The sequence below is a fragment of the Episyrphus balteatus genome, chromosome 4, assembly GCF_945859705.1.
Source record: "Episyrphus balteatus chromosome 4, idEpiBalt1.1, whole genome shotgun sequence".
In the NCBI taxonomy this organism is placed as follows: Eukaryota; Metazoa; Arthropoda; class Insecta; order Diptera; family Syrphidae; genus Episyrphus; species Episyrphus balteatus.
The window spans coordinates 60,296,655-60,310,905 of NC_079137.1; the positions used below are offsets into that span (position 1 = coordinate 60,296,655).

General features: G+C 35.2%; 1 protein-coding gene across 1 annotated transcript in view; it reads right to left on the reverse strand.

The window, feature by feature from the left end:
* The window catches only part of LOC129917768 (intermembrane lipid transfer protein Vps13D), a 32,371-nt gene that overhangs the window by 4,491 nt on the left and 13,629 nt on the right, over positions 1-14,251 (reverse strand). Inside the window, exons 9-16 of the mRNA XM_055997873.1 lie at positions 12,147-12,642; positions 11,140-12,082; positions 10,826-11,078; positions 10,628-10,769; positions 4,572-8,132; positions 4,303-4,515; positions 972-1,862; positions 47-910 (exon numbers count right to left, since the gene is read on the reverse strand). Of these exons, the coding sequence (XP_055853848.1) occupies positions 47-910; positions 972-1,862; positions 4,303-4,515; positions 4,572-8,132; positions 10,628-10,769; positions 10,826-11,078; positions 11,140-12,082; positions 12,147-12,642 (7,363 nt within the window). The remainder of the gene's footprint in view (positions 1-46; positions 911-971; positions 1,863-4,302; positions 4,516-4,571; positions 8,133-10,627; positions 10,770-10,825; positions 11,079-11,139; positions 12,083-12,146; positions 12,643-14,251) is intronic.

Below are 14,251 nucleotides of genomic sequence, written 5' to 3' on the forward strand. Positions count from 1 at the left end.
GAAAAATCATTAAATTCAATAAAAATAATTTTTTTAAGAGGCTTACATGAGTGGAATCGATGTGTAAATTTTCAAAATAGTACCGCTTAGCATTTGAAGCCAATATTCTCTTCTCCACTTGTTGTGCTTCATATTCCGATTCATCAGCCAAACTTGTCGCCGAATGATGTGATGAACCCAATCCTAGAAACATGGCCATCTTCAATATCAGCCGCTCTTCCAAGAAAACCACACAAGGTCTCAGGTCAAATATCAAATATTCAACAATCACAGCATTTTTATTTGGACTCGATAACACCTTAGCACTAAATGTCAATGCATTCGGATTTCCATACTCAATAGCATTCGATGGTGTCGGCGTAGAACTAGCATTCGGTTTAATTGTATACAACAAAATGGGACACGGCGTGTCCAACAATTGATTATCAATTTGTAGAGTATTAACTCGCAAATCAATTGATCGAACTGATGGTGTAGCTAGAGCTTCGATTGTGATGTTTTGTAGGGTGATGTAAGTCAGTTCTTCGCATGGTTGTCGTGATATCACAGATATTCCTACACCTTTTTCCAAATCAACTTTGACACTCAACTCATCAACAAAATGTGATTTTTGATCTTTTTCACGAAAACCACGATTTGATTTGATTTTTACAGCTGAAGCATGTTTCCATTGTGGATCTGGTGTCAGAGAAGTGGATGTAGGATTTTTTACATCTATTATTTGTATTGTCTTAATTGGTCCATCCATGCGAATTTTTACATCCAATTGACCAGAACCTGGTCGTAATTTTTGTCTTTCGATATTTTGTTCAATTGGAACTTGAACATCGTTGAGAGTTCGTGTTTCGGATTCAATGCGACCAAGAACGGCATCGGAACCTGGGCGTAGACCGAAAACTCCATTACGTGCCTAATTAAGTGAAGAATATTAGTGTTTAAAGAACTTAGATTTGGAATAAGCGCAAACTTACCTGAACACACATATTAGCATGGCACATCAGTCTTCCATTTTCGAATTTCCATGTTTGTGTTGTTTGTCGCTGAGTATTTGGTGCTCGGACACAAAGGTTAGTGTAATCATTTGGATTTGGTGCTTTTTCCAAGTCCAAAACCATTCTTGTTACTGAATGTGTTGTAGATCGACCTGGTTCACTTGGTGGCGATGATCCTTCATGCTCCAATTGACCCAGTTTATTCATTAGCCATAATTGTGATCGATCACCTGCATGTTTACGCATTAGGATAACTTTTGAATTCTTCACTCCCAACACCAGATGTTGACTCTCTATATCAAACTCTGATGACAAATAAAGATGTTCCGAAACTGATGGAGTTTGGAAAGTACCTTTGAATGCGAGGTAAATGAAATTCGAATAAGTCAATCCTTCGGAACAACTTAAATTTCGCAGTGGTATTTCGATTGAGTTGCCACCAGGAGCCTCAATTTGTAGCAATTGATGTCCAATTGGATCATCCAGAGCATATGACAATGAGGAATGTGGACGAACTGTGGTTCTCCATTCGGGCTTGCAGCCATATTGGAAGAATTTTATCGGAACCTCTGAGAAATTATCTAATCGAATTGGTGGTGGGAGAGCGTGTGCATCTCCAAAGAGCAAGAAATATGTGGAACCCTGTAGAATGACTTCGAGACGGAGGAATCTCATATCACCCATATCGTTGCGGATGTTAATGTACACGGATTGAGCTTCGTTGATTGGAATGCCACTTGACCAGTGGCAGTAATCGACATCAGCCATTCGAACACAAAGAAGTGGCTCCTGATCGGATCGCGGCCAATGGAAAGGGAAATGACATCCTGGAACTGCATCGATATAAGTGCTACGTGATTCCGCATCAACCTAAGACAGAAAAGTTATAAAATCCAAAAGAGAAAGAAATATTTTAGTGGACTAACTAAAGCAAATTATTAGGGAACCCGGCCAAACAGCTCCGATTTTGGTAATTTTTTTTCCCAAACGTCGTTATTCAAAAATACTTTAACCTCTATAAACTAAAAATTGCCGATCTTGCGTATTGTTTTTTAAAAATTAAGTTTTTTGTGAACAAAAACAATATTTTTGTTTAAATTTTAAAATTATTTATATGATAGCAAAAGATTGTTTAGGTTATTCAAGGAAAAAAACTATATGGAAGTAAGGGACAATCTTCCATCATCGTTTACCGAAAAATGCAATTTTCACACAAATTGACTTCAAACACAAAACAAAATATTTTGAATCCAACAGCAACACGTACAATATTAAATAACACATTTTTAAAAAGCTAGAAGTTCATTCTTATCTGATAATCAAATAAAGAAAAAAAATGGCCCTCAAACTCAGATTTTTGAAAAAAAAAACTTTATTAAAAAAAATTTAAATAACTTTTATTCAAAAATTTTCGTAATAAAATATGAATTTGCCTTCAAAAATGTCTTGCCATAAATATTGTTAGTTGAATTCTGAAGAGGAAAAGGTAATATATCAGATCTATTCTGCTATTCGATTCGCGTGAATCGAAAGATTTTCTTCCTTTATTCCGTCAAACTGGCTTTAAAAAATCTCTAACTTTCGAAAACAAAGCGTTGTTTTCGTGTGTTAAAGAAAAAAAATTGCTTAAGTTCAATTTTAACCCCCATTTAAACGCTTCTTATTTTAGACTTTCACGTGAATCGAATAGCAGAATAGGGCCGTATATTACTGTTCTGAAAAAATATTAAAAATGGGTTGGGGTCAAAATACTGTATATTGCAAAATTCTGTGTTCAAAATACTGTTTGCCAAAATACTGTATGTCAAAATTCTGGGTGTGCAAAATGCTGTAAGAGCAAAATTCTGAAAGTCAAAATTCTGATTGGTCAAAATACTGTATTTCAAAATTCTGTTCATCAAAATTCCGTAAAAATGCTGTATTTTTTACATCGTTTTGATAATGTAAAAAAGTGCGTTTGCAAAAATAAATCCATATTTAACTACGAAATTTTTTTTAAAAAGACATGTTAAGACCAATTTTTCAAAAACAGATCATTCAACTTACTTAGTTTTAATTTTACAAATAAAATTAAGCTTCTATAGGTCGTTTCAAATCAAAAGTCCCATGGAAAATTGAGCAAAAATAAAAAAAAATCATTCTCTTACTGGAAGGAAGCATTTATGAAACGTGACACTGTTTCGTGCGTGCAGCCGGCCAGCGCTTATCGATTTACAAGATTTTATCAGGTCAAAATGATTGATGTAAAAAGAGCATTTGTTATTGATATGCTCAAAACATTTGAGTTGTCTGAAAAATGCCCAAACAAACATACTTATAGGTCGTTTCAAATCAAAAGTCCCATGGAAAATTGAGCAGAAATAAAAGAAACTCATTCGCTTACTGGAAGGAAGCATTTATGAGGCAGCTGAACTTTTTCTAAAATTACGATAAAATAACGAAGAACAGTTTTTAATATCCTTATTTTATTTAATGGATCCGTCTGTGAGATTCACTGGGTTAGCCTCAGAAAGCAGAGGCAAGTCCCCCGGGCTTGCATCACTCCATATCCGCGGGCAATACAAGAAAACATACAATTATTTAATTATTTATCATTTGAAGGCAGTTGGGATAACTTTGCCGAAGATATTATTATGGGACTAGGTGAAGATGGACCAGAAATGTCCAGTTTATATGATAGCAATTCATAACTTAAAAATCTATTCACATCTTATCATTTGTATAATTGGGCAGTAAATATCTTATTTTTATTTTTCAATTATTTTGGAGTCGTCACCATAGAAATCATTAATAAACAAATTCAGACTTTTCGTTTGTTTATTTTTTTCTCTAGCATTTCTTTCATTCAAACAAGCATGATTTGTTGTTATTTTTGAGTTGATTTGTCGCAATGAGCCAATAAAATTGAGTTTTTTGTTTATTTGTTCTCAATTTTATTGGAAGGGAGAAAATAAACTCTGAGTCAGGACTTTTGATTTGAAACGACCTATAGCTTTTTAAAAATGTGTACAAAAATATTGTAGGTGTTGTCGTTGTGTTCAAATATTTTTTTTTTGTGTTCCAAGTCCCTCACTGCCCTCACTCCCATATATTTATTTTCCTTCAATTACTTAGACATTCGGCCGTAGCGAGGTATCCGTCGGAACGGAAAATTCTCCGATTTTATACGAATTTCGCTTCGAGGTGTACTTCCGACAGGTAAAAACTTTGCGATTCGTATGAAATCGGACAAATTTCGGGGCTGTACGGTCGGGCTCCCTAATATTACTATTTTTTTAGCTTTAGTTACCCTACTATTTATAGAACTTACGGGCTTGGTGACATGGCATTTCTGAGCGAATTGAAGTTTTCGACTGCTTCGATTGTATAACTGAAACCTGGGAGAAAATGTAACCACACTTGTTCTTGAATAGCGACCTCTTCCACGACGGACTTCGACTCCAATGGCAAAGCTATCGTTGGAGTTGGCTGCCTTTAACTGACGATAGACAATCTCCTTGTGGAGACTAAAGCTTTGGCACCACTATAATAATAAAATCAGTTTAGTATGGAGATATTCTATAAAGTTTTGAAACTAACCTGATTATTCGTGCCATATCGTTCACCAAGTCGGATCTCCAGAGACGGCGACGCCTCAGGATCTGAGAAAGAAAACATAAGTGGTGTTACCACTCGAGCCATTTCATTTTCCTCAAATTGTCCTGAAGCTGGTTGTGACACACCTTCCTGTCGAAATACCAATGGAAGCCCTGTCCGATTTACCAGCCAGAATGGTGCACTTATAAATATTTCCATTCCATTTCCTTTGATTGCTTGAATCGATGCTCTCAAATGAAGATCTCGATTGTTAATATCGAGAAGTTTTAATTTCGGTTCAACAACTCCAGAATGACCAACTGGAATCTTCAACTGTCCCGAGACTTTATAATTATCAAGAGTAATGCTTAAACTGATGGCTTCCTCCAGACTAACTTCATAGATATTAGCCGTTGTCGATGAGGTGATTCTTCCTTGACTTGTTGTTTTATCTTGTATTTGACCAGTAATCTTATACAACAAATCACAGCAGAGAAGATTTGTGATTCTTAGCGGTGGAATTAGCATAATAGTGTGTCCAGGAACTCCATCTCGATGAGGATATCCATCTCGTTTGATTGTGGTAACTACATTATAGACTTTATCTCTATTTGCTCGACATATTCTTGGTTCTTGAATAATGTCTTCGACACACTTGGCCCAAGAAATCCCCTCATCACATAAACCAAACTGCCGCTGGCCATTTCTAGTTGTACTCATTGTTTGTTGCATCAGATATTCATTCAACTGATGATTTAAATTGGAATCTCTTGGAGCATCCTTGACTCTTTCTAAAGCATTGCCATTCCTTTCATCTTCTGGAGTCAATTCAAACATTGGCATAAAAAAGATATCCGAACGAACTCGACTTAACGGAACACTAAAACACTTATTTGGTTCCACAACAGCTGTTTCCTGGCCCAGTTTAAGGAGGATCTTGTTGTCCAATCGATTGATTAATCTCAAAGCTGACCGAATTGTTATTAATTTTTGTGCTGAACCCACAAGTGACACATCAAATACAATTCTTGCTTTTTCCGATGGTGCATCATCTTGCAAAGCATGACGGAAAAATATACCTACTCGATCAATCGATACTGGTCCAACCTGAGCCCAACCCTTGACCTGAACCAGAATTTGATGCAAATTCAATTTATGAGAATCCAAATGTCTCAGTTTAGTTTGTGGACCAAAGCCAAATGGAACCGTTTCATTAGGTTGTACTTTAATCCATTCACTAATCATATCATGACTGGTGACTTCAGTTCGAGTAATTCCCCCCGGTTGAGTGAGGAGAATTTTAAATGATAAAACTTGACCAGTGTCATTTTTGAGTGAAAATGGTACAAATGGCGCCCGACGTCGGTAATTTGTTGGACTATCATTGGAATTTGTGGTTGACGTTGCAACTGCATTGTTTGTCCCTTCATAGTAATCTTGTGTCCAATTGTTTCTCACTAAATGCCATAGCTCAATGAGAGTTGTAGTTATGTTTACTTTAAGCATTTGCTTGGACATAATTGAGAGGTTAAGAAGATTACTTTCGTTGCTCGTCTGCCCAGTACTGTAATTCCAGTTAGCCGTGCATTCCCATGGCTCGATTACTGGCTCCCAACCACTCAAATGACGATTGTAATAGTCACTTGCAATAACTGCTTCCAATTGGCCACTACAAAAGACAGGAATCCTTAGAGGATGATAATGACTTGGTAAAGTGGCTAATCTCTCATTCAACAGCTGATTAAATTTCAATTGTGACAAAGACAATTCCAACAAGGGTACATCAGCATCCATGCAATCATCGATGACACACACCGATATACACTGAGCGTTCACCACAACGGAATGGATTTCCATTGTAGGTTGGCGAGTTGCTCGCTGTTGGGTCAACCATAATGCAGCTTCGTTAAGTTGATTCTTGCACATTTCCAGAGCTCGAATGCAATCGGCACGTTTGAATCCCATAGCCATTAGAGGTGCAATCAGTTCGACATCTGGCATACTGTAAACCGATTCACGATGCAGAGCTGTACGTTTCTTTTGTGCGGTACGAGTTTGTTTCGGCAGAGACTCCATCATTCGAATGAACATCTTGACATCGTGATAAGACAAACGAATGCATAGTTGTTTCTGGATTTGGATATCAATTGTATTCTCACGCAAATCCAAGTTTACAGTAATTGGATCGATGATTGATAAAGCAGTTTCATTTTCACAACCCAACATGCAGGAGAATACTTCTAGATGATTTAGATTCACCGAGATCGGTCGAATGAGATCCAATGGTTTGAATGAGAAAACTGTTGTGCTTTTCAAAATAATTGCATTAGTGTCATTTTGATCAGTTTTTTCGACGAAAACCAACTCAGAGTCGGTAATGTTGAGAATGACTTCCATGGGAGTTTTCTCTGCTTCGTCTAAAGTACTGGAACTTAGTGACACTCCGGTATTCTTCATCCGCATCATCGCTCCTGATGGAGGATCTGCATCTTGACTTAAATAGTCTTGGAGATTCTCGATCCAGTCGAGAATTGCCATTACTCTCATGTTGTTAAGGAGTATTGTAAACTTTGAATGATCTTTTCTCTGACGACTATGGACCTCTGCTTGAACGATATTTGATCCAACTTCAGCTCGAATTGGTTGTAGTATGTTGGTAAAGACATTCTTTGGTGCTTCAGGACTGCCACTTTGAAAGCGGGAATCAGTTAGTAGAATTTCTTGTGACACCAAGTCAATATCTTGAGATGAATCACTATACGAATCGATTTTAAGACAAGATTTAATAAAATTAATACAAGCTAAAGGTTGATCATCATGCTGATGTCGATCGTCAGAACGTGAATTCAATAAAACCGATACATCTTCCAAGTCAAGATTTATCGACAACATATTCCAAACAATCTTATCTGGAATGGTCAATTGTTGAACTTGTTCCATGGAAGTGATATTCATACGACTCTCAGCCAAACTGAATGAATAATTGTTGTAAATATCATCAATATTCTCGCCTAAATTGTAAGCTAAGAAACCTCTTAAAAGTTTATATTGTTGTAAATTAAGAACACCACTTAACCTAGATAATGTTCCTTGAACACTAACATCAGGACAATTATGACTATTTCCCGAGTCCATATTTCGTTCGACTTGTAATTTTAAATGACATTTTTCTTTGAAAATACTATTGCCAGTTTTTAATGCCCAAAAACTTCCCATATCTAGACAAATATCAGCATCGTTTTCATTTCGTTGTAATTCTTGACATTTTGAAACTCGATCACCGGTAAAGAGATTGGTATTGACAAGATGAATTTGCATTACATCTAGAATTTCATCCATTAGAGCTTCATCGGATTTTTTACTTATTACATGATTTTCACTGGCCAAATGGAAACTGTTGGTGAGTGTGAATTCTCCTAGATCAGCGACAATCATTCGGTTGCTTTCGAAACTAAGAGGTAGTAAGACTATTGGTGAACCAGCACTGATTTCAAGACCGAGTTGTGTTGGGCGCTGTTGGTTGCTTGGAGCTCGATCGGAGAGTTTAATTTTTTTCATCACAGGCTAAAGAGACAGAAAAATCATTAATTAAAAAAATGAATCGTATCAAACTAAAAATGTAATGATGAAATACAATTTTAAGCGAAAATCACAAACATTTTAAAAATTAGTGCTAAACGGGTACTCTCATCGGAGTAAAAGAAAACGACATCAGTTTGTCAACACAAAGCCTCTCTGCTTTTCTTAAGATATTTATAAGCCTAGATAGGAAGGATGCGAAATATTGATAAGACGCTTGAAAACTGTTTTATACCAATGTGGACAGATGGGTATGGATTTGACAAAACACAAATAAAGCGAACTGGCTTATGTGGAGTGCTTAAAAGACAGAGCAATGGACTGTCTTAACAGTGGTCTGAGGACGAATCCAGCCAATGGTTATTGGGCTACAAATTTATTTATTTTGTAGGTATATGAAACTACTCAACAAAATAAACATGAACATTTAATCTGTGCGGATTGTTTTCAATTGGTGGATTTGTGTTTTACTATGGAAAGAAAAACGAAATATTGATAAGACGCTTGAAAACTGTTTTATACCAATGTGGACAGATGGGTATGGATTTGACAAAACACAAATAAAGCGAACTGGCTTATGTGGAGTGCTTAAAAGACAGAGCAATGGACTGTCTTAACAGTGGTCTGAGGACGAATCCAGCCAATGGTTATTGGGCTACAAATTTATTTATTTTGTAGGTATATGAAACTACTCAACAAAATAAACATGAACATTTAATCTGTGCGGATTGTTTTCAATTGGTGGATTTGTGTTTTACTATGGAAAGAAAAATGAAAAGAACTAAACGCTTCAAATAAAAAAAAACTTTAAATTAATAGCACTGGGATACATTTTTGTATTGCCTTTTGAAGAATGGCTTTCAAATTGATCTGCCTCGTTTTAGTAGCTCTGCTTGCGGATCTTATTTCTAGTAAAAAAAATGTGCCGGAAATCTTATTCACAAGCATAAATGATAAAAGTCGTATCCAATTTTTTATTAGGAACGGATTCCGTGATTGTATTTCGAAAATCGTAGCAAATTTCCTATACGAATGGAATTCGTGAGTTTAGGACCGGATAACATTCCTTCTAAATTTTTAAAAGAATGTACCAGTAATTTGTCTAAAACTATTTTTTCTTACATTTCAATCTATCTTTAGGTTCCGGGAAATTTTCCCATATAACTCTGGATTATAAATCTGGTAAAAAAATGTAGAAAACTATAGACCTATAGTCAAATTGCAACTGATTCTTAAAATATTTGAATCAATTGTGAAAAGTAAAATTTATGCAGCAGTGAAAATCATATATCGATTTACCAGCCAGGTTTTGTACAATTGGGGTCTACTGTAGCTAATTTGACTTTCTTTGTATATTTATGTTTAAGAAATATGGAAAATAAATGTCAAACTGATGTGATTTGTATGGGTTTCTCAAAAACGTTTGATAGGGTTAGACATCGAATTTTATTAAAAAACTTTCTTTTTTTGGGATTCACTCTGCTCTTTTTAAAAGGTTCAGCAGTTATTTGTGTGGCGCTCACAGTTTGTCAAAATTGGGTCTATATTATCTTCTATAATTTATAACCACGCCGCGCCGTTGTGCCACTGGGCACTCACCTTGGGTCCCTTCTTTTTTTAATGTTCAGTAATGACCTTCCTGAAATATTCGCGAGAGACAGTGATTAATTTTTTAAAATGCTTAATGTTCGCGGACGATGTTAAAATCATTATGTCAATCAAGTCAGTTGCTGATACCTAATTTAAATTTTCAAAGAGATTTGAAAAATTGATGGATTGGTTTCCTAAGAACTTTTTGAGCATGAATTTCAACAAATGTTCAATAATGATTTTTTCGAGGTCCGCCATGGCTATTTTATTTGATTATAAGATGGGTGGAGTTATTTTGCAAAGAGTTGTAACTCACAAGGACTTTGGGGTCATTTTTGATCCACATCTCTTTTTTAATGTACCCTGTACAAATTGATTATATTCTTTCTAGAGCTAATGCTATGTCCAGATTTTTGTTAAGAAATTCTCATGAATTTCGGGATCCCTTTACATCTAAAACTCTTATTGTACCTCTAGTTTGTCCTATTTCAGAATATTGTTGTGCTGTATGATGCTTACTAAGTGGTTTAAAGTCTTTATTTTGTGTAAAAACCTACTATTCTGGAATATTCGCGAGAGACGTGCTATCAAATCATATTGAATGTCCGATTTTTCGCTATAAATGCACCTTTTTTTTGTAACATTTATGCGGGTCGTTTACTGAACATGCAATAGAATACTTCCGAGCTAGGAATTTTTTGTATTACAGACCTAGTTTAACCGAAGCTATATGAACGAGGAGAATTGTATTGAACTCATCTAAGTAGTCTTAAAATATTTCTGTTGCAAAAAAAGGCTCATGCACTAACGTAAGTGTCAACGAATTTTTTAAGAGCCAGTTTCACCGAACCATTGCTTGTACCTTGTTTTTATTTTAACTCTAATCTTACCGTTTGCAACTGAAGAAATTCCTTAATAAATGCCTGAATTTCCATTACAAATCGCTTCGTATGAACATATCGCACCGAAGACATTTGAATTTTTAATGTTGCATCTTTCGTCAGTGATCTTAGCTTCTCTTTATCATCTTCCCTGTAAAATAAAACACACTTTGTAAGATTTCACAAATTCAATCAGAAAATACCCACCTCTTATAAATAAACTTCAATGCCTCAGAACCACTTGTTAGAAATTTCTCTCGATAAATTTTACCATAATTAGTAAGATCATACAACGACACAGAACCCAATCGTCCTTCAACAGTTTTTGTCATATCATATTTAGCTACTACAAAAAATGCATTCGAAACATTTGCTTTGGCCAATTCTGATTCGTTGCGAACAAAAACCAAATTCAATGAACGCACTGTGATTTCTAATTCACTGTTTTCATTTGAATGTACTAAAATAATGTATAAAAAGTAAATCCACGTTTTAAGATCGTTTAACATGAAGTTCCTTACCCTCGCTTATCTGTTCTTCAGCTCCATCTTTTGGCGCACCATTATCCTCATCTTCTGAGACAAGACCAAAGAAATCCAAAACCATAAACCATCTTTCAACAGAAATTATCAAATTCAAACAATTGAAATCAATAGAACTAGTTTGTCTGCGATTCTGATAATTTGTAGCTAGTGTAGGACATTTTGGATCAATCAGCAAAGCCGAGTATATAACCAAATTGTCTTCATGTGCTTTTGATTGAGGCGATGGAGGTGGCGTTCCTGGACAATAAGTTGAATCAACTTGCAATCGACTACGATGGTAATTGATTGCATTCAAAGTTGTCGTCGGAGCCACCGAAGGATTACAATCAAATCCTGCACTAGATTCTAAATTCTCTGGCAACGAACCAGTTGGAATATCATCCTTCAATGCCATACGCACTAAATCTGGACATGATGATGAAGGAGCATTTACTGGTCTACAACTTCTATCCTCTTGGGCTGAAGAAACAACCATTTGTCGATATTTCGAGTCAATTGGACATTTCAGATCCTCCATTAGAATTGAACGGAGCATAACCTGGACCACAGTTTCATACTGACTCGCTTTGTCATACTGCACACTGAATTCACGAAATGTTATTTCAATCAGGGGATTGTCATGTTCATTCTTCAATTGAATAATGAACATTGGCAGAGAAAATGAAATCTTTGGAGTAATCTCCTTTTGTTGGTTATCAAGGGTTTGATTGTGAAATATTTTATCAGGCAGGCGATTTTTCAACTCAAAAGGTGATGAATTATTGTCAGTGTCTAAATTGATTGTTTCAACAGACACCTCGGCGGGTGGTCGTACTAAATCATTTGGTATCTTAAAAACATTATCCAATGTCTCGAGAAGTTGTTCATATTGCCTGCGAGACAGGGAGATTTGTAGAGGTTGTGTGACGCTTCCATCGATCTAAAATTAAACAAAAACAAATTAAAGACTCAGGATTTTTTTGCTGGAAAATTTATGAGTTTACCAAAAGATCATCTTCATCTCGTTGTTGATCTTGGTTATTCTCTGGAAGTGTTGAAACATCATCAACAAATTTCTTAACTTCCAATTGTATCACAGTATCATGAAGTATTGCAACTGCATCTGTTTGGCAGGAATAGAATTCTTCAGCTCTGGGCAAAGCCGATAAGCGAAATCCTTTTCGTCGACTTGTGTCCAGAGAGAATAAATTCATATTACGTATTTCGATGGAGTATTTATCACATATTCGTACAACTTCGCCGATATTCGTTGTGCTACCGATAATTTGTGGCTCATATCGTTGGAAATCTACCTCGTCAATGGTAAAAATCTCTTCATCTTCGTTTTTATCTTCTTCGTCCAGAGGACAGTTTGGTGGTGAACGAAGTTCTTCTTGATTATTGGTAACTGTGATTTTGCCAAGATGTGCTACTAGCACTTGAGCACTGCAACTTGATCGAGGCACCACAAGGACCGGGGTGTCCAGAATGACGTCGAGTCTGAAAAATTGGAAAACAATGATTCAACATGGTATCGAAATGGCTGGTTGGGTTCGATATCTCGCTTTTTATATTCCCGTTTTTTAATATCTCGCTTTTAAAATCCCAGTTTTTATAATCCCGTTTTTTTATAATCCCGTTTCTTATAGTGCCGCTTTTTATAATCCCGTTTTTTACTTGCGATATATCTATCTATCTGTAAGTACATCGAGCTAGGGTAAGCGGGGGTACATTTGACACCGGGGCACATTTGACTTTGCGTTTTTCGGTATAATCGTGCCCTTAATTGACAAAAGTTTTAATGAAGAAAGAAGGTTAGTTTGATTTAAAGAAATTTTGCGAAATTTCGCAGTCTTTCATTAACTTTTCGGGGAGTACCACGTGTTTTCGTGTTTTCTGTATTTCTGATCTAATTTTTGACCACCGGTATGTAAGCGATTTCTTTACCTAATACAAATTTTTTTTTAATGGTGATTCAATATTTTGATAGCACTATGCTTAAAGTTAAGTCAATTAAAACCAGCTTTGTAAAAAAATAGTATTAGTTATTGAAAAAAAAGAAAAACAGTTATGAGGCTCCTTACGTTGCTTTTGGGAATTATATATTTTATTAATTATTTAAAAATAAATCGACATCGATTAATTTTGATTACGATTTAAATGGAGAGATTTTTTTTAAATATTTTATGGTTTTTTGTTTTTTCTTCTTCTTTTTAAAAAATAAATTTTTTGATTTATTTTTTTCGTTATATTGTTTAGTAGATTGTTTAAAACCAAAAATTTATTTTTTTTCTAATTAAACAATAGACAAGGAAGATCCGTTGATAGTTTTAAAAATATAATCCACACGATGTGGGGTTTAATCCACCATTGTCAAATGTACCCCTTTTAAAGTCAAAGGTGCCCCGGCCACGGGGCACTTTTGACAAAATGACTTTTTTTAGAAAACATTATTTTTTTAAATGTTGTAATGTTGTAAAACAAAAAAATTTACTGTTAGTATAATCTTGAATAGTCAATAAATCAAATACAAAACAAAACATTGGAAAACATTAAGAGTTTTCGAAAATACAGACCTTTAAAAACTAAGTGTCAAATGTACCCCCTTCTCCCCTACAGCCTAAACAACTGGATCGATTTTCTTCAAACTTGGTAGTTAACAATTTTTAGAAGATACTAGTGAACTAATCAATACTAACATCTTCAACCTTCACCGCTTCATTAAAAGCTCCAACTTGTTTAATTAGTGAGGAATTTCCTTACAAAATCATGGTATCACAACGGACCAATAAATGGTCTAAGTGTGTCAGTTGTTTTCCTGACAGCCATTTCTACCTAACCTACCTAACCTAGTTAATAATTTTGTGTAATTCCCAATTGAAATTGAAATTTATTTTAGGATATAAACTAACGGTACCTGTCATATAACGAAAATAGAAAAGTTAATTTATTTCAAAAATGGCTCTAACGATTTTGATAAAAAAATTTCTGTTAAGTGTTACACATTTAAGAGCCTTCTTTTGAAATTAATAGTTTTTTGTGCCGTTATTAACGGTACCTGCCATAGAACCGGTTTTATACAGAAACGTCAAAATAAACGTTTTATAAA